The sequence below is a fragment of the Jaculus jaculus genome, chromosome 5 (genome assembly GCF_020740685.1).
Source record: "Jaculus jaculus isolate mJacJac1 chromosome 5, mJacJac1.mat.Y.cur, whole genome shotgun sequence".
NCBI classification, from domain to species: Eukaryota; Metazoa; Chordata; class Mammalia; order Rodentia; family Dipodidae; genus Jaculus; species Jaculus jaculus.
Window position 1 is genome coordinate 164,009,123 of NC_059106.1, and position 24,008 is coordinate 164,033,130.

Consider the following 24,008-nt stretch of genomic DNA (forward strand, 5'->3'; position numbering starts at 1 on the left):
GGGAGAATCCATCTGTAGACTAGTTTTCCTCTGGTAGTGGAGGAGAGGATTTGGGGCAACGAATATGAATGTGGTCTATTGAGAATTTCTGTATCAGTTACAGGGGAGACAAGACAGGTCATGGAGGGTGTGATATAAGGTTCTACATTCCTCACTCAGTTGGGGCTAAAATGTAGAACTTTAGGGGGTGAGCAAACTTTTCCTGTCAAGGGTCAAACATTTTAGACTTTGTCGACCATACTGTCCCTCTTGTAACCACTCGACTCACCATTGTAGTGGTGGAAGCGATCAAAGATGGTACGCAGGGCTGGAGAGATAGCTTAGCGGTTAAGGCATTTGCCTGTGAAGCCAAAGGACGACCCAGGTTCGTTTCCCCAGGACCCAAGTAAGCCAGATGTACAAGGGGCACGTGTCTGGAGCTTGTTTGCAGTGGCTGGAGGCCCTGACATGCCCATTCTCTATCTGTCTCTCTTCTCTCTCTCTCTCTCTCTCTCGCTCGCTCGCTCGCTCTGCTTGCAAATAAATAAATAAATAAAATTTTTTAAAAAAGAAAAGAGAAACATGATACGCAAATGGAGCATAGGGTCTTTGGCCTTCTACCAATAAAACTTTATTGACAAAACAGCAGTGGTCTAGATTTAGCTATGATCTGCTTGCCCTGTATAGCTAGAGAGCAGGTGCCCTGTGAGGGGCTTAGGATTCCGGATCAGCCCCTCATGGTGATGGAAAGCAGATGATGTCTTGCGGTCTTTATCCTGAAAGCAGAGATCGTCTCTTCTTTCTTTCTCCAGCAATACCTGCTTAGTCACTTTTCTGGCTTATTAAACTGGGTCTTGGGTTGAGTCCTGGTGTTTACAAACACCAGTGTCTGTGGGAAGGAGAACCGAGCGTCACAGAAGGGAGATTCAAGTAAGCATGGAAATTAAGCCAGACCACCTTTTCCTTTTTATTTCGCTTAGACAAAATGCAAAGAGTGTCTCATAAATTAAAAAAGAAACAAAAAGAAAACCGAATGGATACCCCCCCCCAACACCCCTTCACGGACGGCACTCAACCTAACGGACAACAGAAGACCTGGATTCTAGTGGGAAAGAAAGGTGCGCAGATGTGACTAAAGCTGTCCCCTGCCCCCAAATCAACGTTCCTCTTAAATTCACAATAGGCTAATCTCCCCCCCATTTCCTTTCTTGACTCTTGTGTGCTAGAACTTCCAGTCAGAAGGTTTAATGAGTCCCCCATGCACTTGGTAGAAAATCAGTAAAAATGCAGTAGCCTGTGAAGTTCATAAAACTGGACTTCTTTCCCCAAAAATCAGATGCCCAGGCAGATGGAGCTCACACTCAGACGGAAAAAAAAGCAGGAGAGTCTTTGCACTGTCTGTGATTTCAGTATTTTCTTTTTTTTTTTTTAATATATTTTGGCAATTTTCTTTAATTATAAATATTGGAATTCCGTAAAAAAAAGGTAGCTTTGATTGGATTGTTTAAATTGTATTTACAACTGCTGTCCAGCCATGCCGTGTGTTATACCAGGGTGTAAGATTTTGCGTAGGGATTGTTTCCTTTCAAATGGCCCCGAGAGTCCAGCAGGGATTCTTGGGAGCTGCTCATCTTAGCTGCCTGTCCCAGTTCCGCCCCTTCTCGCTGAGGTAATGTGGCCACGGCTCCCTGCTGCCACGGTGGCTGTCCTTCTCTTGTGGAAGAGGTGGAGGAGGAGGCAGCCTCCATCGGGATGGGCTCAAGGACCGTGGGGCGCTTCAGGGTCCGACTTTTCTGGGGTTCCAAGCACGCTTGTCCTAAACTCAGGTCCCTGCTGGTGCCTGGTGCACCCCGGTTTAATAAGAAGTCCATTCGAAGGTATGGAGGCAGATGTATGAGGTCACCTGGGGACAAACACAGAGTGTTAGTTGGTTTTCAGTTTACAGGGCCAGAGCATCTCCATGGCCGGCTACTCAGGTTTAGAGATGGAGCCCTGGGCACATGGGTATCTATCATGGCAGCTCTTCTGAACTTACCACAGAGCAGACAGGATGGTCTTCACAGAGGAAGCCAGCTTTTCCACAGAACATTAGCTATGGTTCTCCAGGTAACACACGAGCCAGAGAAATGGACCCAACAAGATGGAGACACCCTCACTGAAAATCATCAGACAGCATAGAGCTATAGAAGACAGAGTCCCTGCCCATGCCACCATGTTACTGGAAGTATGGAGCATGCCCGGGCTGGGAAGACAGAGCCAGGATGCTGGGCAAAGACCAAGGGAGAGCTGGCTTTGCCCTGGGAAATCCATGGAACTGTGTGACCTTGGGCAGTTCCAGCTGTCCATGTGGCTTGAGATGAACATCCCAGCACGATCCTCCTCCCCAAACTACACCTTCTCCCTGTGCCTTGGATGTCTCAGCCGTGCTGGGATAGAGACCTGAGCATCAGTCTTTGGCTTCCATGGTACCATGGCAACACAGCCTCCGTCTCCTCCAGGAGCACCTGATCTGGGAAGAAAGGTTGGCTGATGGCCAGTCTTCACCTGCATCTCTATATGTGGAGATTCCCTTCCCTCCTGGCTGTTCCAAACCAGTAGCAAGCAAGGCAGGGATCTCCTGGTGAGCTTTTCTAACTGGTGCTGGATGTTTCTAACAGGCTGCTAATCTGTGACGTCTGTCACCTGGCCACAGACTTCTCTGAAGAGCATTGTGGTCTGAGCTTCTCCCTACCCAGAACTCCTTCCCTTTCTCTTCCCAGGCCTCAGGCTTGCATTATGATCCCTGTGCAACCCCTGCCTTTCCCTCCTTCCTCTCTTTATTCTCCTCAAGAATATCCACCATAAATCTTTTGCATGTCTTGGCATATACTTCCTGTTAAATCCTGATCTGACTGACATGACGCCTTCAACATTCGGTTACTGAAGTCGACACACAGGAGGTCACCAGGGCTTCATGATGTATGGTTTCCTCCTGGTCCTCACCTGCTGGTACCATGGCAACCTTTGATGCTCTTGAGATGTGTTTTTGTTCTCTGAACTCTGGTGCCTCAGCACTGAGGTCTCCCAGCTCTCTCTGCACCTCTGACTGACACGCTCTGCTCCCTTCTGCCAGATCTCGTCCTCCCTCATCCCCGAGTGCAGAACTTTCCCAAGGGCCTGTCCCCCAGCCTCATTTGGAAGGCCTGGCTGCTGGTGTCATCTCTTGATTAACAATTCCACTTTCCATCCTGTCCTCTCCTGAGCCTGTCAGGAATTTCAGGAGATTTGCTTGACATTTCGGCATGCATGTCCATCCTGAATTTTAAATGCCACAGTGTGCAGAGCCAGGTCTTGGAGACCAGTCATTACTTCCACACTCACCCTAAACATCTCCTTATCTGTGTAACCAATCTTGCTTAATGTCATTGCTGTCCTTCCAGACATTAAAGTTTGTTTTTCCCAAAACCTTCCTCTCCTGATCACCCCACTTCCACAGTGTCTTTTGACTCACTTTCATCTCAACCTTCATGGCCCTGGCTAGAGTCACCCATTCATCCCGCTGTCCCCTGCAGCGCATGAGTGCATAAGGACCGGCCTCCAGAAGAACTCTGCAAGCCGCACGCCAGCTCAAGCTGGAATCAGCCTGGTTCTTCTTCTCCACTGTGCTGGAGCGGATGTTACTCATTCTCCAGCCATAAGATTCAAGATGTGCATTGGCAAGAGCTGCTTGTGTGGCATGCTGACTTCAACAACAAATAACTCTTCCTGGCCATCTTCAGTGGCTAGTCCCACTCTTGGTAACTTTTTTTTCCCCTTCGGTAGTTGCTGAGATAAAACACCCAGTGAAAAGAAGCTTATTGAAGGAAAGTATTTTGGCTTATAGTTTCACGGGAAAGCTCCATGATGGCAAGGAAGAGATGGTAGAACAAAGGCGGGACATCAGATGGACTGCAGCAGCAGGAGAGTGACCCAACTAGCACTGGCAAGCTGGGGGGCTGATAAACTTCAAGGCCCGCCCCTAGCAACACACCTCCTCCAGCAAGGCTCTGCCTCTCAAACTGTCATCAGCTGGGAAACAATCATGCAAAATACACGGGTTTATGGGGGGACACCTAATTGAAGCCACTACATTCCACACTTGCCCACCCCTAATAAAATGATGACCAACCATGATGGAAAATGTAATGCACTCAGTACAATGTTAATAGTCCCCATAGTTTTTTTTTTTTTTTTTTTTAGTCAGTTCTAACACTGTTTAAATATCCTCATAGCCCAAGGTCTGTGAGGTGTAAAACCAAAAATACATAGTGGCACAGAGTAAACATTCACACTGCAAAAGATGGCATTGGCTATAACAAGGTACCGATGCAAGATTGAAAACAAACAGTGACAAACATCAAATCCTTTAGCTCCAAGTCCAGCATCTCTAACCTGTAACAGTTTCTGGGGTTCCAGTTCAACTCCTCTAGCTGGGCTATCTGCAGCCCAGGGAAAATGCCATCCTGAGCTGGTAGCTCTCCTTGGCAGCTGTGCCACAGTCATGGTATCTTCCAAAAGCAACCCATGGTTCATCCTCAAGCCTCCATTGGTCCTCCATGCAGGGACTCCAACAACATTGCCTCATATTGCCAAGGGGCTATATCCAAAATAAACCCGGCTGCTATCAGGTAGGCTACAAAGGTGTTAATACAGAAGGGAATAAGGCTCACTCTGAAGAGCAGGACATGCCTTCATCATTCAGGCCCCCTTCATTCAAAAGGGTCAGCATTCTTCCTGCTGTCCCAATGCAGAACAGCTGGCCAACCTCAATGGTGGTGATCTTTCAAACAATTGCAGCTGAATGGGAGCTGTCTCCAGCCTAAAACTTTCTTTTTTTTGGTGCCATATTCATCTGCTCAGACTAGTCCATTTCTTATAAATTCAATCCTGCTTAATCTTAGGATATGGGCAGAATGCAAGTCTCTCATACAAATAGCTTCTAGCTTAGTTCAGACAAAGCTAAGTCACACACAGTCCACAGTTGTTTCTATATTTAGATCTTTCAGCTCTGAACAGAAAATTCTATCAAGCTCTGCTAAGAGCACTACAAGGTGTTTGTTTGTCCAAGATTTCAAATCCTTTTACAATCCTCCTGCAAATCAGTTCCAAAAGGCCAAAAGCCACACAGGTAGGTTTCTAGCTGCAGTGACCCCACTCCTGTTTTCTGTTGCAATTACCTTCTCATCGCTGGCACAAAGGACTTGGCCAAAAGCAGCTGATGGGAGGAAAGTTGTTTATTTTGGCTGATATTCTTTTTTAATTTCTTTATTTTTGTGGTGTTTTTTTTTTTTTTTTTTTTTTTTTTTTTTTAGGTAGGGTCTTGTTTAGCCCAGGCTGACCTGACATTCACTATGTAGTCTCAGGGTGGCCTTAAATTTATGGTGATCCTACTACCTCTGCGTTCTGACTGCTGGGATTAAAGGCATGTGCCACCATGCCCGGCTCTTGGCTTATAATCTTGAGGGGAATGTCCACGATGGCAAGAGAAAGCATGGCATGAGCAGCGGCCTGGGCATCAGCTCTGCCACAGCAGGTAGAAGACAGCACTAGACGATTCAGTCAAACTAACACCAGCAAGAGAATAACCCTAATGGTTCATCCCCAGAAAAGCACCCCCTCTAGCAAGGTTCCACCACCCAAATTTCCATCAACTGGGAACCAAGCATTCAGAATATATGATTTTACAGGGGCACCTAATTCAAGCCACCACAGGTACCAAGCTAACACAAATTTCCAGACATGTTGAGCTTGGGGATACTGAGGAAGAGTTGTCTTGTGAGCCTCTTTATCTTAATGTTTCCAGCACCTCTCATCCCTCACTTTCTGACTTTAAGATGACACCTTGTCTTACTTCGTGATGTTTCTCCTCTCATTTTCCTTCAAGCTCAAGGTCACCCATACACCTCCCTTGTTGTGGTAGTTTAAAATGCAGGATCCTTAGCCGGGTGTGGTGAACTTGGCTCACTGAAATCAAATACACAACAAACCGAATCCCAGGGAGGCCCAGTCATAAGCAGCTTGACAGTGAAGTAGACAGAAACTGTAGTAGAAAGAAATGGCATATCATCTGGTGCCCTTGGGACAAGGGTTTTTGTCATTTGCTGCAGCCTCTGCAGATACTCATGTGAAAGATGCATCACCATTGCCTTTACTCTTGAACAACAACAACAACAAAAAACATGTAACTTCTGAAAATGGAACCTCCAGGCTTTGAGAATCCTTATCTTCTTACATACTAATAGGGAAATTCTCAGTCTTCTCTATCAAGGGGCTAATTCTTTGCGAACAAATATGAGAGCAGTAACGGAGCTGCCACTGAATATGAACCAGAGGGGGCTGTGGAGGTGGCTCAGCGAGTGCCACTGAAACCTGAAGATTTGGGTTTGGACACGCGGGACCCAGGTAACAGCTGGGCGTCCTGGTACTACCCCATGCCTCCAGCTCTGGGGAGTGGGAGACAGGAAACTCCCAGTGCTTGCTAGCTAGCTAGCTAGCTTAGCCCACTCGGTGAACTTCAGGTTCAGTGAGAGATTGTCTCAAAGCATAAGGTAGAGTGGCTGAAGAAACCATCCAGTGTCAATCTCTGGCTTCCACACAATGTGTATATACCCCTGCATGCCCACACACTCACCACACACATGCACACATGGGTGCACGTGCATGCACATCTCACACAATACATATTCATAAAAAGAGAAAAAATAGGGCTGGAGAGATGGCTTAGCGGTTAAGCGCTTGCCTGTGAAGCCTAAGGACCCCGGTTCGAGGCTCGGTTCCCCAGGTCCCACGTTAGCCAGATGCACAAGGGGGTGCACACGTCTGGAGTTCGTTTGCAGAGGCTGGAAGCCCTGGCATGCCCATTCTCAATCTCTCCCTCTATCTGTCTTTCTCTCTGTGTCTGTCGCTCTCAAATAAATAAATAAAAATTAAATAAAAAAAAGTTTTTTAAAAAAAGAGAAAAAATAAACTGGAAAGTTTCTTTTTCAATGTGATGAACATTTTTATGTGACTCACACCCTGATCAATTTTTATTTTTATTTTTATTTTTATTTATTTATTTGAAAGTGACAGATAAAGAGGCAGATAGAGAGACAGGGAGAGAGGGAGAGAGAGAGAGAAAGAGAGAGAGAGAGAGATTGGGCATACCAGGGCCTCCAGCCACTGCAAACGAACTCCAGACGTGTGCGCCCTCCTGTGCATCTGGCTAACGTGGGTCCTGGGAAAATGAGCCTTGAACTGGGGTCCTTAGGCTTCACAGGCAAGTGCTCAACTGCTAAGCCATCTCTCTCCAGCCCATGATCAATTTTTAAATGTGCGAATTTTTATGTATCTGATTCCATAAAATGGCTACTTGTCTATTCCTGAGTCTAATAAGCAGACTATATTCACTTACCATTTTATTTATTTATGTAAACAATATTCTTTTTACCACATCGTTCAAATGTTTGAGGATATGTGGGAGACAATTATCTCCAGGGGTACATGAAAAGGTAAGCTAAAGAAATCTGATACTGTCTCTGAGCCCTGACTCAATCTTGCACGCGTGATGCATTTGCAGTGTGGTATAACAGTCTTTATTCTGTTAACACCCCACCACATATCATATGGGGGCACAGTCCATATTTAACCCTTTCAATGCTGTAGCATGTCAGTCCCAGCCAGATGATGGACTGCTCAGGTCTTATACGGGACTGAACAGACCTGTTTCAAATAAAAGACAAATCCCGTGACCTCTGGCCTTGCATGCAGAAGTATGAGCAAGAGAACTTAGGTAGGTAGAAAAAAAATGGTTGATGAGATAAGCGCTTTCCTGTGAAGCCTAAGGACCCTGGTTCGAGGCCTGGGACCCATGTAAGCCAGATATACAAGGTGGCACATGCATCTGGAGTACGTTTGCAGTGGCTACAGGCCCTGGTGCACCCATGTTATCTCTCTCTCTTTCTCGGCCTCCTCTCTCTCTGTCTGTCGCTCTCAAATAAATAAAAATAAACAAAAAATGGAAAAAGTGTTGATGAGAACTGCAGATCTTTCATGATGGAAATAAACCCATAGCATATCTTTTGTCAAATGCTTTTATTTATTTATTTGCAAGGAGATAGGAATAGGAGAGAGAGAGTGAGTGAGAGAGAAATGAGAGAATGAGAATATGCATGGGAATGCCAAGGCCTCTTAACATTGCAAACTAACTCCAGATGCATGTACCTCTTTGTGCATCTGGCTTTTAGGTGGGTGCTGGGAGGAATTGAACCCAGGCCTCCAGGCTTTGCAAGCAAGCTCCTTTAGCCACTGAGCTATCTCCTCAGCTCCCTGTGGTAGCATATCCTTCCAGAGCAGGATTCCTTGGATTAGCTTAGTATGGGCCTGCCATGCGTCTCTGGTATCTAATGTCTCCTCTCAGAAGGACTCAGCTCTCTAGGAGAAGTTTTAGAGAGTTATATGCCTGCTCTCATTAGCTTCTGTACATAGTGAGTATTTTCTAATTGACACTCAAAGCAGTGCTTTCAACTGTGTGAATGAGGCCTGTGAGTGTTCACAGTAAATCACATGTTTGTGGGCAGACAGTACCGACCCAGTGAGTGGTGAGCTTTGTTTATTACAAACCCACTGTGTCCATTGAAGTCCCAACCCACATGCTTAAATACCAATGGAGAACTGGATTTTCTAGGAATTTGTTCAGATCCTAGTTTCCTCAGAAAGACAACCCGTGACATAGTCTCTCTCCCACAAGGTGGGGACATCAGCACACCTCTTTTCTTACTCTTGTCCTACCCTCCACCTGCCCATCATGTGGGAGAAATTGAGTCTTGACTGCCCTGGTAGCAATGCAGTAGAGGCCAAAAAGACACTGCCTACATTTGTCTGGCCAGTGTAGAACTGGGATAGGTCGCCTCATTCACCAGATGGGAATAATAGCGTCTTCCATGGAGGGCTGGGGTAAGGATTCCATCAGGTAGCTCATGTGAAGTAGACACACATCTGTTTGTCTCCAAAGCCAACACACAGGCTCGGTGGGGAGTGCACACTGGGCCTGGCTTCCCAGTGCCCCTGATGCCCAGTGGTGAGTCACATCCTCTTTGTCCACAAGGAGCAACATGCCCATAGTGATCAACTCTCAATCCTCTACAGTGCAAGCACCAAAGACCAGCAGTTCATGAGACCTCTTTTCTTTGAACTCTAGAGTGACTGTATCAGGTCACCAGAGCATGGCACTGCCCCTGGCAGGGACGTAAGTCCTGTGTGTGGGACCTGGCGCTACACAGATACCCATGGGGCCAGAGACCAGTTCTCACACTGTTTGATGGAAAACCCACAATCATTATAGATACAATACAATCTCCCTCCTTCCTCATGGCTTCCTTCCTAACACCGTACCCGTTATCTTCCTCCTCTTCCTTCTACTTTTCTCCCTTTTACTCCTCATTCTTCCTCTCCTCCTTATTTTCATCCTCTCTTACTATTCTTCCTCTTCCTTCTCCTCTCCATTCCTCTTTAGCTTCCTTTGAGCTGAAGCGCTCATTCAAGAACTCAAAAGCACAAAAAAGGATACAAAAATATGATAGAAGAAGGACCAGGAAACAACACCCATTGCACAGATACCCAGCAGAGAAAGGGAGAGGAAGAAATGGAAAGAGATAAAGATAGACAGACAGACAGACAGATAGATAACCAGTCCAAGTGAAGGGCAGCATCTGATCTGATCTCCCTTCCAGTCCATTTGGCTCTGCTTACACCACTGCCCATTTTTCTAGCTTCTTCCAAGTTATCTTGCCCCCAGCCTGTGTCTCTAGCTCAAACTGAGCAGGGACCCAGACCTGATAGCTGAGGCTCAGAGAGGCCGGGGGGGAGGGGGTCTTTGGAAAAAGCGCTGAAGCTCCATCTGACACTATATCACCTTTGCACTCTGCTCCTGAAGCCATACCCCTATGCTAGAGTCAGCACTGTAGCTAGAGGGAGGGAGGCTGAGGTATCCGTGGGCAGAGAGGTGCTCGGGGAAGTGGGACAGAGGCAGAGGTGCTGAGCACAAGAGGGTATTTGAGGCTGAAATGGAAGGGATGGGGTGAGGTGGGAGGGCAGATGGAAAAGAGAGAGAGAGAGAAGGAGGAGGGAGAGAAAGTGGAGCAAAGGATGACAGGGACTAGAGAGATTGAAATGCACACAGAGATGGAAACATAAGGGAAGAAACAGAGAACACACAGCCACAGAAAAATGAAAATTCAAGAGTTGCTGGTAGATAAAAGCAGTGGGAAAGAAAAACATACTCCCTGAATCACATGGGATAGTGAGTGGCAAGCAGGAGAGAGAGAGACAGAGAGAGAGAAAGAGGGAAAGAGAAAGAGAGGGAAAGAGAGAAAGAAATAGAGCAGAGAGAGAGAGAGAGAGAGAGAGAGAGAGAGAGAGAGAGAGAGAGAGAGAGAAACCTTAAAAAGGTGGGCATGAATGTGTATTACTGGTCATGGAAAAGCCCTTTGACAGCTTCAAAGACACGGGCACCCTTTTCTCACACTTTAGTCCCAGGCCTCACTATAGATTCAAGCTGCAACTTGTTCCATCAATGCCCTGCCTGGAGAGGAGTCACAGCCTCTGTTTTGACTCACACCTCAAGGGAGGAGAGTGATTTAGCCATTATCTCAATGTTATGTCTTATTATTTCATATAATGCTTCATTTCTCATCCTATGCCCCTGCCCTGGAGACCCTGAGTGATACTTATGTCCCTGAAAGGCCAGATGAAATAAGCCAGCATTGATTTTTGCCTCCTTCCTAACCACTATGAATGCAGATGTCATTATCACCCCCTGCCTGGTTCTTGTGTCCCTTCTGCAGCCACTCATCCGGCAGCAGATTCCTGCTTGGAACTCGCCATCCTCCACGAAGGAAGGGGGCGGTCAACCCCTGCACGGCCTGCCCCGTAGAAAGTGCTTTATTCAAATGCTGTCTCCTTTTAGCTAAAAAGTAGGAATGCAAAACTTCCTGAGCTTTCTCCGTATCTTTAGATCCATGCACAGAGTTTGAACATATTTCAGCTTTTTATTTTTTGGCTTTTCAAGGTAGGGTCTCACTCTAGCTCAGGCTGACCTGAAATTCACTATGTAGTCTCAGGGTGGCCTTGAACTCACAATGATCTTCCTACCTCTGCTTCCCGAGTGCTGGGGTTAAAGGCTTGTGCCACCACTTCCAGCTTATTTCAGCTCTTTTTTTAAAAAAAAATATTCATTTGAGACAGACAGACAGAGAGAGAGAGAGAGAGAGAGAGAATATGAGCACAAGGTCTCCTGTTGCTCCAATGAACTCCAGACACATGTGCCACCATTTTGTGCCTCTGGCTTTACATGGGTACTGGGGAATCGAACCCAGGTCATCAGGATCTGAAAGCAAGCACCTTTAAACACTAGGCAATATCTCTGGCCCACAAGAGCTGCAGCTTTTCCTTTGAGGAAGAGGACAAGAATAAGGGCGATAGATAGATTGGAGACAAACCACGATGTGTGTCTCCCACTGAACCTGGTGGGGAGGGAGGCGTGGCTGAGTGGGACAGGGAGGGCAATGGTTTAGACCACTGTGTTGAAATCCCCCAGCCACCAGCTTCCAAATAGCTCTGAGACCACTTTGGGCTTGTCAGCTCTCATTTTCTGTGAAATGCAGGGGTCATGGGATTTTCTCAGGGAGCCTTTAATCTAATGGAGCTTTTCTTGTCCTCCGAGCTATCTCACCTACAAAATGGGTAAAGTGCGTCTGTCTGCACTGGGAATTGTGGGGTTAAGTGGAAGAAGCACGTGCATTTCTGGAGCTCAGTATTCCCAGGCACACTGCAGCTGGCGCTAGCCTCTTCCTTAGGTGCCACGTGGTCAGCAGCTGCGAAAACTCGCAAATGCTTTTCCGAACTTGCGCGCAATGTGAGAGTACCGTGGCCCTCAGGGCTCGAATCACCTCCAGAGACAACATCAAAAAGGATCTTGCATCAATTTCTAACGAGGTTTCACGTCTGTGCTGAGACCAAGCTGGATACCAATGCAGAAACAAGGAGCAAAGGATGCTTACCTTGAGTTCTAGCAATTTCAATGGGAAGGACAGAAATCAGATTTGCAAGAACAGCACAGTGTCAAGCAGCTCATTACCGAAGGCACGTGTACATTCCACCCTTACCACAGGCAGACAGATCCTTACGCTTTTTTGGTTGAATATTAATGTTGCAGCATGGGAATGAAAACTTGTACATGAATCTCTCTGGGTAAATGAGCCTTCACTCCCAAATGACAACCAGGAAAAACTCTAAATAAATAATGGGAAATTGATGTCTGAGGTCCAGCGTATGGGCTCTGTTACCATCTTTGGCTTGTGTTTCGGAGACTTCATGCATTTTTAAAGGTACATTGATATTGTGATCTTCCGACTTGCTGGTAAACTTTAAAAAACTACACTGAGGTAGGAAGCAGGACTAGAGTTGACCACAGCTCAGGAGGCTTCAGAGACCCAGTAGTTATGCAACCAAGTAGGGCTGGACACTCTTCCATGGACTTTAGGCAGGCTCAGATCTCACTAGCCAGGCATTAGGGCATCCACCTGGGAAGGGATGTGAGGTTTCAAAGACAGATCCAGCTCCCACAAAAGTACCCTGGGGATGCACACGCTGCTGACTGTCCCAAGTGGGACAGGGCTGTGGGCTTAGGCTTGCCCTGTGCTGTGAAGGTGGTAGATCGATCTCAACAGCCTAGTGTCAATAACAGGGGTGATATGCCTGCGCCCATCCCACAGAAGGAGTGGGAACAGCCTTGAAGTGAGAAAATTCTAGGCTCACTCAGGGTCATAGGAGGCCAGAGGCTGGAGGCTGGAAGAGAAGATGGGGCTGACTCCTGAGCGCCTTGACAGCCTCTACCCTAAGAACACTGGGACATCAGAGAAGGGATTATGTGGGTTCATGACTTGTAATCATGCTGCCTTTGTGATGGGCCACCTTGTGCATCTGGCTCTATGTGGGCACTGGGGGATCGAACTTGGGTCCTTTGGCTTGTGCTAGCAGGTGACTTACGCACTAAGCCGTCTCTCCAGCCCTTATGTTAACACTCCTATGACAAAGTAATACTCAATATATTTCTGTATTAGAGATATTCAATCAACAGAGTTACAACACATTTGTATTCTGACAGGGTCTGTGTGGACCCGTGGTGGGCTTTCAGATGATATCTAAGAACTTTCTCTTAGATACAGTCTAAGGCATCTTGTGACCCCCTCCCAATAATTAGAACTGAAGCCCAGCCATAGAATAGCAGTTCTTGGGGTGGGAATGGGGTTCAGAAGCCAGAGAAAAGGCAGAGTGAGAGGTTCAGACAATAGACCAAGCTATGGCAGAAACTATACACACTGTAGAGAGAGCCTCAAGACCTGGGACCCTGTGCTTGCAGAAGACTCAGGAAGGTGGGTGCTAAGCTATTATTTCAGACAAATGCACTTACAGGTCCAAGAACCGGAGCCCTGAGAACAAGTCTGTGTATCATGAACGTGCTGAGGGACACGGCTGGGAACAGACTGGCGTCACTGGAGAGCCCATAAGAAGCTGAGGCCACCAATGGCCAACCGGGGTTCAGTTTCTGGGAAGGAGCTGGGATGAGTGTGATGTGCCATTCGTGTCTGTGCAGTGTGGGTGGCGGCGGGATGTGAAGGCTTTGTCTGCCAGCCCAGCTTCTAACTTGAAATCCTATAGGAGCGTTTGGAAGTTTGCCTGTGCTTGGCTGTTCAGACGGAAATCTTGATTTGCACAGTGGATGCCAAGCTCATCTTGACCCCCGGCCTTCATCTTTGCTCTTCCCGCTGCCTAGACCGTGTCCTCATGAGATCTTTCCAGAGCTCTTCCTCCCATACCATGCACACCTCATTGCTTCCGAGAGCCATTCTCAGATCATCTCTCTATAAACACTCCTGCTAGAGTTTTGCCTCTTCACCAAGCTACCTCTCATCTGGCAATTAATAGCATGGCTCAAAATCATGCTGTTGGAAGCTGGGCATGGTGGCACACGCCTTTAGTGCCAGCATTTGGGAGGCAAAGGAAGGAGGATCACTGTGAGTTCGAGGCCATCCTGAGACTACATAGTGAATTCCAGGTCAGCCTGGACTAGAGTGAGACCCTACCTCAAAAAAAACAAGCAAATAACAACAAAAATAAAACAACATGGGAGGAACTGGGGAGATGTCTCAGTTTTTAGGAAAGCTGGCTGTACAAGCAGTGAAGACCTATGAGGTGCCCCAAAGCACCAAGTTTCCTTCTCCAGTGCTCACACAAACAGCAGAGGACAACCTCGTCTGTAAGCACAGTCCTCCCGTGGGGGGTGGGAAACATGGAATCATTGGTGCTTGTTGACTGAAAGAGTTTTGAGAACAGCAGCTCTGGGTTGAATGAGAGACTTCCTCTCCAGAAACAGGCGGATGATCCATAGAGGACATCCAACCTCTCCTCTGGCTTCCAAACATGCATGCACAGGGCAGGCACATCTGCACACGCATGCTCGACACACACGTGTCAAAATAAACAAACCAGCTAACATGAGAGCCAAGTAGGCTTCGGAGAGGGAAAACAGCCTGATGAAAATAACAGGTAGCCTGGGTCAGAACAGCACCGAGCCCGGCAGGGCCGCGTTGCCCTTCGGGTGTGGACTTTGGGTCTGTCTCAACGGCATGCATTCAGAAGAGAGCGGGGCGTGGGCTGAATGGATCCTGAAATTAAACTTCAACAAGGCTTTACATAGCTGCTCACTCAGTGGACTGACTAGTTGGCTGCTTTCTGGGGCCTCTTCCAGCTGAAAGACCCTAGAGGTTTCTGTGATCCAGGGCTCGGCGGGCAGGGGAATGACTTTAAAGATGAGTCTATGAGGCCGGGCGTACAAGGTGGCTTGTGTGGAGCTGGCAGATGGTTTAAGTAGATACATGGAGGTGCAACGCTTGGGTGCACAGGCTGAACACCATGAATAAGAAGGACCCACAACCCAAGCAAGTCAGAACTTTCTCAAAATGACACCAAACCAACAAGAATCCTGTGATCACTGTGAGACTGAGCTGTCCCGTCCCAGGGAATCTCAGCAGGTCACCTTTCCAACAAATGGTCAGAAACACAGAGAGCTTTGAGACTTTTTGTTTTTTTTCGAGGTAGAGTCTCACTGTAGCTCAGACTGAACTGGAATTCACTATGTAGTCTCAGAGAGGCCTCGAACTCATAGCCATACTCCTACCTCTGCCTCCCAAGTGCTGGGATGAAAGGCGTGCGCCACCACACCCGGCTACTTTTCTTTTTAAACTGAAAAAGCCTGACAATCTACACCAGGCTGAAGGGGACAAACACTGAGGATATCAAAGCAGAAATCCAGACACTTCCAAGATCTCAACACAAAAGTAGACTTCAAACTCCCCCACCACGGCTCAGGGAATTTTGCAGAAGAGGGGGAGAAAGACTGCAAGAGCCATGGGTTAGGAGGGCATGTGCAGAGGCATTGCCCCCAACAATGATTGACTGCTTCTCTCATAATCCATAACCCACAACCCCATGGGGAATACCAGCAACCCCACTGAGAAAGGCCCTCAGTGGAATGGGGGTAGGGGGGAGAGAAATGATGATGCTAACATATGATGTGTCCATACAAAGTACATACTTAATAAAAAAAATTATATGACCAGTATTTTACTTAAACAAGTTCTGAAAAGTCGAATCTCAGTTATTTTAAAATCTAACACTAGATTCTGATACCTGCCTTGCTTAGAGCTACCCACATCTCATAGCGAAGCAACTATTTATCTATAGAAGAGACTTGTTTTTGGTTTATTAAGGTCACAACTGGAGGGACAAAAAATCATTTTCTTTCAAAGAATGCTAGAAGATAGAGGAGAGTTAAATGCTCTCTTCAATTTGATTAACAATTTCTGATAATTAAGACAGTTGAGTGTACTAGTCAATCTTGTCATGAATGTGATCATGATATATTCACACATTCATTTCTTCGTCCATCCTTTCATTCACCTATCCATCCATGTTATGATGCACATCCAGTAAGACAAGGCAGTGCTCAGCGTCCATGCCCGATACTGTTCACTCACATGCTACTCCCTCTGGGATGTCTGTAGCTCCTGGGAGGAACAATGAAGAAAAATCAAGCATTTCCCTTTTCTCTTGGAGTCACAATCTCATTGTGAGTTCTTGAATGACACTTGATTCCAACTTGTAGAGGATTTAACACTTGGGGTTCTAATTATTGGTAGTGAGGATAGATAAAAAGTAGCAAAAAGGTGGGCTGGAGAGATGGCTTAGCGGTTAAGTGCTTGCCTGTGAAGCCTAAGGACCCCGGTTCGAGGCTCAGTTCCCCAGGTCCCACGTTAGCCAGATGCACAAGGGGGCGCACGTGTCTGGAGTTCGTTTGCAGAGGCTGGAAGCCCTGGCGCGCCCATTCTCCCTCTCTGCCTCTATCTGTCTTTCTCTCTGTCTGTCACTCTCAAGTAAATAAATAAATAAAAATTAAAAAAAAAAAGTAGCAAAAAGGTAAGGGGAAAAGATCACTGAGGAAGAGGAAAAGCAATGGGGAGGAGAAAGAGAGGTTCAGAAGATGGAACAGGAGCAGAAAATGGCTGACCCATCCAGCTCTGGGAGGGGACAGAGGGAAAGGTTGAGGTTGAAAGCTTATCCCCATGACAAATGGCGACCTTGCTTTGCACAACGACACTGCTATAATGACCCCTTGCTGTGGTGGCTGCCTGAGTGACCCTGCCTGGTTTTCCAGGTGTCTTATAAAGAGATGAAATCATCAAAGTTGTTTGTGGAGTTTTATAGTCAGACCATGGCACCAGGAATATGTCAGATTCCTTAATATTTGCTTGAGACAGTCACTTTTGCCCTAGAAGTTTATAAGCTTCTGACCCATACTGTGGGGGTCCACCTGGTCTTGCCACCATCCAGGACCATGTTCCTGTCAGTCAGTCCACAGTAGACTGCCCACCTCATCCATCTCTGCCTGGGAGCCTGTGTTGGAAGTGAGGCGCTCCAGGGCTTACTTTGTATCCCATATTCACTTAAGTTACATGAACAAAGAGCAAAGAAAGCCTGCTAGAAAGCAAAATGTTTCTCTCTAAAACATATTAAAAATTCAATAATAGAGCCATCTGGAAAAAAGAAACCAAAGTTTGTGGATACCAGAACTCACATTGATTTAAAAATTATTCATAGCCAAAGTTATAAAATCGCTCTACTCTAAATAATGTATTAAGATGCTGATCACTTCATAGTGAACTTTCAGCTGCTATAATGGACCCAGGCAACAATGTCACGGGCAAAGCACAAACTTAAAAAAGTATATATTAATCTAATCATCTGGACAACATGGCATCAGACAGAAATGTCAAACCTTGAATTATTTAAAGGCCTGCAGGAGTAGGACAGCCTTTCCACCCAGAAGCTCATCCCATGCCCTACATCGCATGGGAAGGGGAAGGGGCGGTGGTGCCCTTGTAGACGGTGGCACACGGTACTCCAGGCTGCCACACAAAGAAAACAGGTGCTTCCCGACCTCTGGGCCACTGCCAACAGTAAGTGTAGCAAGGACCTGGGGCTCCACGGTACGTGGGGGGGGGACAAGGGGGGCTTTCTGAGTGTCTCCAACCAAGACAGCAGCAGATAGTCACTAGCTGGTCTGAGGCACTTTCCCTGCGATTTGCTTTTCTTGTGTCTCTGCATTACATGGTAGGTACCTTGCTCAAACTGGTATGGCCCCAGTATTATGCCCATGTTACAGACAGCAGCCAATGTCCAGCACTGCTAAGATGCTCTCTGATTGGTTCTCCTGCCCCTGCCTCCTCACCTTCAGAATGAACAGCAACAGATAACGTTTTCATCCCCTGCGTATCTGCACTGGCTGCACAAATAGGTCCCGAGAGCAGCAAAGTACTTGATATAAAACCACCTACAAATAACGGCTTGTCCTCTCTCCCACAGAGGGAGACAGCATGAAAATAAATGAAGTCATTACTCTTTATTGTATCTGGAGTGACTCTTGAGTCCCTTTGCAAGATTATTTGCTGGATAGAATATTCTTTACTTTGTATCTTTGTATGCATTTATAAGGGTCTTGTTTCAGCTGGGATGTATGCCATAAAACCAAAAGGAATTATAAGAATTCAAAATAGAAGATAAATTTTGAAATAAAACTAGCATATTCATCCAGAAAAATAAAAGGGGGTAAGATGAGAAATACAACTGGATCCAGCAAGACTGGATGGTTCGTACCAGAAAGTCTATAGGCAACTATGAAAGGGAGGAAAAGAAAAAGATGTTCTTGGGGTCAGAAGAGTGACCAGTCTCAGTGGGTTGAATTATGCTTGAAGTGTTAATTGTATTGGGCAGAATTTGCAAATACTAGAGCCAACATGTAGACACTGACTTTACCAGAGAAAAATCAAGATGTCTGGTTTCTCTCATAATATAAGCCCATATGAGGACCCTGTTTCTCTTTGAGTTCAGAAGTCTGGAAGGTACTGTTATTTCTCTTCTAGACAGTCATTGAAGTCCTGGACCTCATAATTTGATGACCCTGCTGGACCTCATAGCTCCATGACCCCACTGGACCTCATAACCCTATGACCCTATTGGACCTCATAACCCAACGACCCTGCTGGACCTCATAACCCATGACCCTGCTGGACATCTGCGTCATCTGTTTCATCCATCAGCTCCCAGCAACTTGCAGCTCTCACTCATAGGTCAGACCAGCCAGTGGTGGACACTACGGCCTGGCCTGGATTCCAGTTCTCATCATCTTGAGTGGTTCGGGAAACCAAACCCCAATACCAGTAAGCCCTCAAGTATGGCAGTCTTAAAACGGAAACCCTGCATTCCCTGGCCTCTACTCACCAAGCAGTGGGGCTCTGTTTCTCATGAATCTGGGCTCCCTGGGCTCTGTGGCTGTTGGAATTCTAGCCATGGTGAAGTAGTGTTATCTCTTAGTGCCGTGGTTGGGGATGGTGTGACTTTGTGATCAAGGACTTGTGACCTGGAAGCTTGGTCTCAGAGTGGTGATGCTGGAAAGTGATGGGGTCTGAAGAAGTCATAGGTCATTGGGGTGTTACCCTTGGAAAGGATTAAGATGGTTCTAATGGGTTGGAGATAGTTCTCATAAGTGCTACCTACCATAAAAGAGCCCCTCCCCATGCTTTGATGTCCTGTTTCACCATATAATCTCGTCTTTTTGTATGCACTGCCTCCACAGTGCTAACCATCATGAGGTCCTTACCAGAGCCAAGTTGATATTGGGGCCATGTCATTGACCTTCCTGTAACTATAAGCTAAGTTAACCTCTTTTCTTTATAAAGTATTCAGCTTCAGGAATTTTGTTATAGGAACTATCAGCTAAGTTTCCAGACCAATGTTAAAAGATTGGTGTTTCCCACTGTCTCTTGGAGCACATTCTCTTAGAACTAAGCTGCTATGGTAGGAGGGGGCCCAGGCCACTTTTCAGAGAGTCCTCCACAGAAAGGCATGGCCAGTTAACACTTGTCAAAATGAGTGAAGCATTTTGGAAGCAGGTCCTGTGGCCCTTGCTTGTCCTCATCATGCCCCGACCAAACCACAGATCTATGGATAAAATGAATATTTGGGGTTTTTTGTTGTTGTTTGTTTGTTTTCAGGCAATAAGCGTTTGGATGATGTGTTCTGTGGGAATCAGTAAGCAGGACACCCACCCAGTCTGAGGACCGGTGGAGCTTCCAGAGGAGACGGATATGAACTGGGAAACCCGCCTCTCCCTTCTCACCTGGCCGATGTGCCTTGGGGACTGCCATGTTCGCCACTCGTCCTCCGTCCTGAGGCTTGGGGGGAGATGCAGTGAACCTGCAGATCCCTGACTCTGAAGGGGTGCTGGAGGTCAGACTGTCTGTATACTCATTTGTCCCTGCTGTCAACTGCTCGGACGACGTGTCGGATATGAAGCACTCGGTGATGGTGAACTTGGCATGCCTCAGCTGTTCCTCCATCTTGGCGTGCTCATAGGCCCTGGCCAGTTCCTCATAGGTGGAGGAGGCACTTTCTGTGGAGACCATGCTGCTCCGTGCTCGGTCTGCATTGCCACCGGGGAGAGAAAACAAGGATTGGTCTATGCCACCTCCAAGGAGTGAACACAAGAGAGACTGAGCCCACTGGACCCACCTTGGCATCTGGCCCATGTTTTGAGGATCGTGGATGATCTATCAGGAGCCTTGGTTCATTATCAGAGGACTCTGCCTCTGTCACTCTGAAGCTGGCATCATTTAGCCTCACCAAGATCAGCTCGGGGACGGATGTTTACAGCCATGGACATTTCCATAGATAAGTAAAGAATGCTGCTTGGGCTTGAGGACATGGTTCAGAGAGTAAAGTGTTGCTTTGCAAGCATAAGGACTTACTTTTGATATAATGAGCCCATGTTAAAAAAGAAAAGCTTAGCATGGGCTAGAGAATGGCTTACAAGTTAAGGCGTTTGCCTGCAAAGCTAAAGGATCCTGGTTTGACTCTCCAGGACCTATGTAAGCCAGATGCACAAGGTGACGCATGCATCTGGAGTTCGTTTGTAGCAGCTGGGGTCCCTGAATGTCCATTCTCTCTCTCTCTCTCTCTCTCTCTCTCTGCCTCTTTCTTTCAAATAAATAAATAAAATACATGTTAAAAAATTAAAAAGAAGCTGGGCATGGTGGTGCATGCCTTTAATCCCAGCACTTGGAAGGCAGAGGTAGGAGGATCGCCGTGAGTTTGAGGCCACCCTGAGACTACATAGTGAATTCAAGGTCAACCTGTTCTAGAGTGAAACCATACCGCAAAAAGCAAAAAATAAAAAATAAATAAAAAGAAAAGAAAAAGAAAAGCTTGGCGTGGTGATGAATGCCTGTAATCCCAGTGCTTGGGTGGGTGGGGTAAGGCAGGCAGGTCTCTGAGGCCCATTAGCCAGTCGATCCTACTTGGTGAGCTCTGTGTCAGACACATGCGTGCCTGCATGTGTACACACACACACACACACATACGGTGGGGACAGTCTGGAGGGTGGCATCCAGGCCTCAGCCCCTCTCCCTGCTCTGACCTGCAAGCTCATTTGCGCTGCAGAGACTCCATAACTGGCAAGGATGAGTTGAGTTCTGCAGTTCAGCTCCTCAGGCTTCTACTAGGGGAGGAAGATGTTGCAGATGTTTGGAAATGAAGGTGTGACTTGAACAGAAATTGGCCACTAGGCAGGACAGTCCCTGGTCCCCAGACTCGTCCTTTGTTGTGACCACTTTTGATGGGGACCAGGAAACAGGACAAAGACCTGTGCGGGCAGGCCTTATAACTGGGCCGCATTATCTCGGTCAGAGACGTTGCTACCTTTTAAACCTGCTGTAAAGTTTTGAAGTCAACTCTGGGGAACTCTGACAACCTTCTAAGAGAAATACCAGTCATAAAAATAAATTCCCGCAGTAACACTCCGCCTTTGGAACTCTGTTTTTGAAGAATATTGTGAAGAACAAAAGATAACCGAGTATTAAAATTTCCTACAGCTATTAGGTTCAGATGTGATTTCAAAGTTTAGGGGGTGGAGGGACAACGCTGTGCTATTCTTGGGGCCTGTCTTCTCTCAGAAGTGACATCTTGGTGGCTGACACCATCGACGAGGTGGCTCACCTTATAATCAAGCCTTATAGTCAAGAGGATCAGCCCATGGCCCCCTACAGGAGGTGCCGTGACCTTGTCAAGTGTGGTATCTTAATCCTAGAGGTGGGTCAGACACCCTCGGAGGGTAATCAGCAATTACTCCCGCTGTGTGGGTGAAAATTAAGTGTCTATATTTCTCTCAGTAGGGTAGGAACTAAAAGGAGGGATCAGCATGGGTGTGCGAAACATGCATGGTACCCGCAGAAGAGATGCCTTTTCGTTCAGTCTTGCAAAACTCACTGGGCCCTGCATGGAAGGAAATGGTATGCTGTTGGCCTGTGGACTCTCAGAGAGTCACTCAACATTAGAAAGGGCCCTTTTCAAGATATTCTGAATAAGACATATGAAAATCTACTCTCTTGAATAATAGCACATTCAAAAGCCATAGATTGTTACTAGAAAATTTTCAGTGCCAGGGATGGGATATCTTCCAGGGAGTTGCTGGCCAGGGTGGTCCCCGTTGCCTCAAAAACATTACAGGATAATGCCAAGGCCCTTGGTTCCCCATGAGAAGGAGATGGTAAGACCCTATTGCTGAAGAATTCACAAGCCTTAGGGGCAAAGTCACTGAGAAATCAAGCTGGTGCTGAGCAGAAAACCTTCTCCCTGTAGCCCAGCCAACTGAAAGCTGGAAAAAGCTGCACTTCATGCAGCCTTATGGGAGACAGAAGTCATCAGCAGTGAAAACAGTTCACACTGGAAGCCTCAAGTTTGGCCAAATGACTGAACGAGTGCAATAGTGGCATGTCTGCTCTGGAGGAAACCAACTGTCTCTAATTGGACTGAAGGTCTGCTCTATGGGAGGGAATACATGCCTGGTACTGAAAACCTAATCAAAAGCCTATGGCAGGAGAGGTCATGAGCCTTAGGGGTATAAAGCCTGCTCTTGTATGGCTAAATGCATACTTTACTCTCACCAAATTGCCCTGAAAGCACTACATTTAATGTTCATACTCACATATTAATGCTACTCTCACTTCTGGTTAAAGAAGCTTCTCTTTTCAGATGGCGAGGACCACTGAGCTGACCCAAAAGGCAACATAGTGCTGAGAAGAAGGGACGGAGGAGTGTCCAGCACTGAAACATCTCACACCCTCCAAGGCTCAGGGTCCATTGCGGAAGAGGTGGCAGAAAGAAAGTAAGAGCCAAAGGAAGGGTGCCGCTCCTTACATACAACTGTCTGGACAGAAACTGGCCTTGATATCCAACACCTCACAGTACCTAGCAATACCTACACAAGACCCTCATAATAGGAGAAAAAGATGGTGATATCAAATCAAAAGAGAGACTAATGGAGAGAGGGAGGGGATATGATGGAGAGCAGAGTTATGAAGGGGAAAGTGGGGGAGGGCAGGAAATATCATGGTTTGTTGTCTATAAGTATAGAAGTTGTCAATTTTATATATACATATATATATATTTAAAAAGGGGGCTTTGCAGGAGAATGAACGGGGAAAACACTGGAGCCCCTCTCCCCCTCCACAAGGAGCCCCTGTAACCCATTGGTGGTGTGAGCAAAGGCTGGGGTTCTCCCTGATGGCCCCCAGTGGTGAGGTGGAACCTGCCCCACCTGTGTCTTGTGACGGGCTGACACTGTAACTGTCGCTCTCCTTGTCCACAGACCCCGCAGCTCTGGGAGTGGGCAGTCTCCAGTCTGTGGTGAGCGTGTGCGCTGAGATGGTGGGGTGAGGTCTGTTGAGGGTCCACTGGCTGGCATATCGGTTCCTCGCTGTGGGCCCAGCCTTTGCATTCCTCCTGGTGGTGGGATCTGTGGAGAACCAAGAGTCACGTGTCTATACCCAGGGCATAAGTATGGGGGGACAGGCAACCCCTGCTCCTCACCAGTCCTCCCCATCCAGCCAAGCCCCCAGGAAGCCCTCCTTGGCTTCCTGCTGGAGGACTCTTCCACTATTTCATGGTCTAGTCTGGACACCTGATACTCCAGTGTCTAAAAAGTCCTGTAAGGGGAAGATGACACTCCACTTGGAATCAGGAGTATAGATTGAGAGCTCGCTCTTGGCCCTCAACAGTCTTATGACCTGAAGCCCATTCGCTGAACTTTCTGAGAATCAGCACCCTCTATGATACAAGGAGCGCGGCCACACACGAGAGGACGTAGATTCCTTCACTGTCACACGGCGTCATGGGTTGAATGACATTCCCCTCCCCCACCCAAGCCTACGAGATCTAGATCTATGAGTAGTACATCTTGACTCCAGGAACTCAGAATGTGATCCTGTTTGGAAAGTGTGTGATGGTTAAGGTGTCGTCAACTTGATCTGTTTAGTAATTCACAGAAATCCCTTTTGAGTGGGTCTCTGAGGTTGCGTCCA

General features: G+C 47.0%; 1 protein-coding gene across 2 annotated transcripts in view; it reads right to left on the reverse strand.

The window, feature by feature from the left end:
* Window positions 1–922: 922 nt before the first annotated feature.
* The window catches only part of Dscam (DS cell adhesion molecule), a 679,085-nt gene continuing 655,999 nt past the window's right edge, over window positions 923–24,008 (reverse strand). For both annotated transcript variants that reach the window (XM_004654491.2, XM_045151367.1), the window contains exons 31-33: window positions 23,246–23,443; window positions 19,772–20,074; window positions 923–1,882 (exon numbers count right to left, since the gene is read on the reverse strand). In XM_004654491.2, coding sequence (XP_004654548.1) covers window positions 1,524–1,882; window positions 19,772–20,074; window positions 23,246–23,443 — 860 coding nt within the window. In that variant the 3' untranslated portion in view covers window positions 923–1,523. The remainder of the gene's footprint in view (window positions 1,883–19,771; window positions 20,075–23,245; window positions 23,444–24,008) is intronic.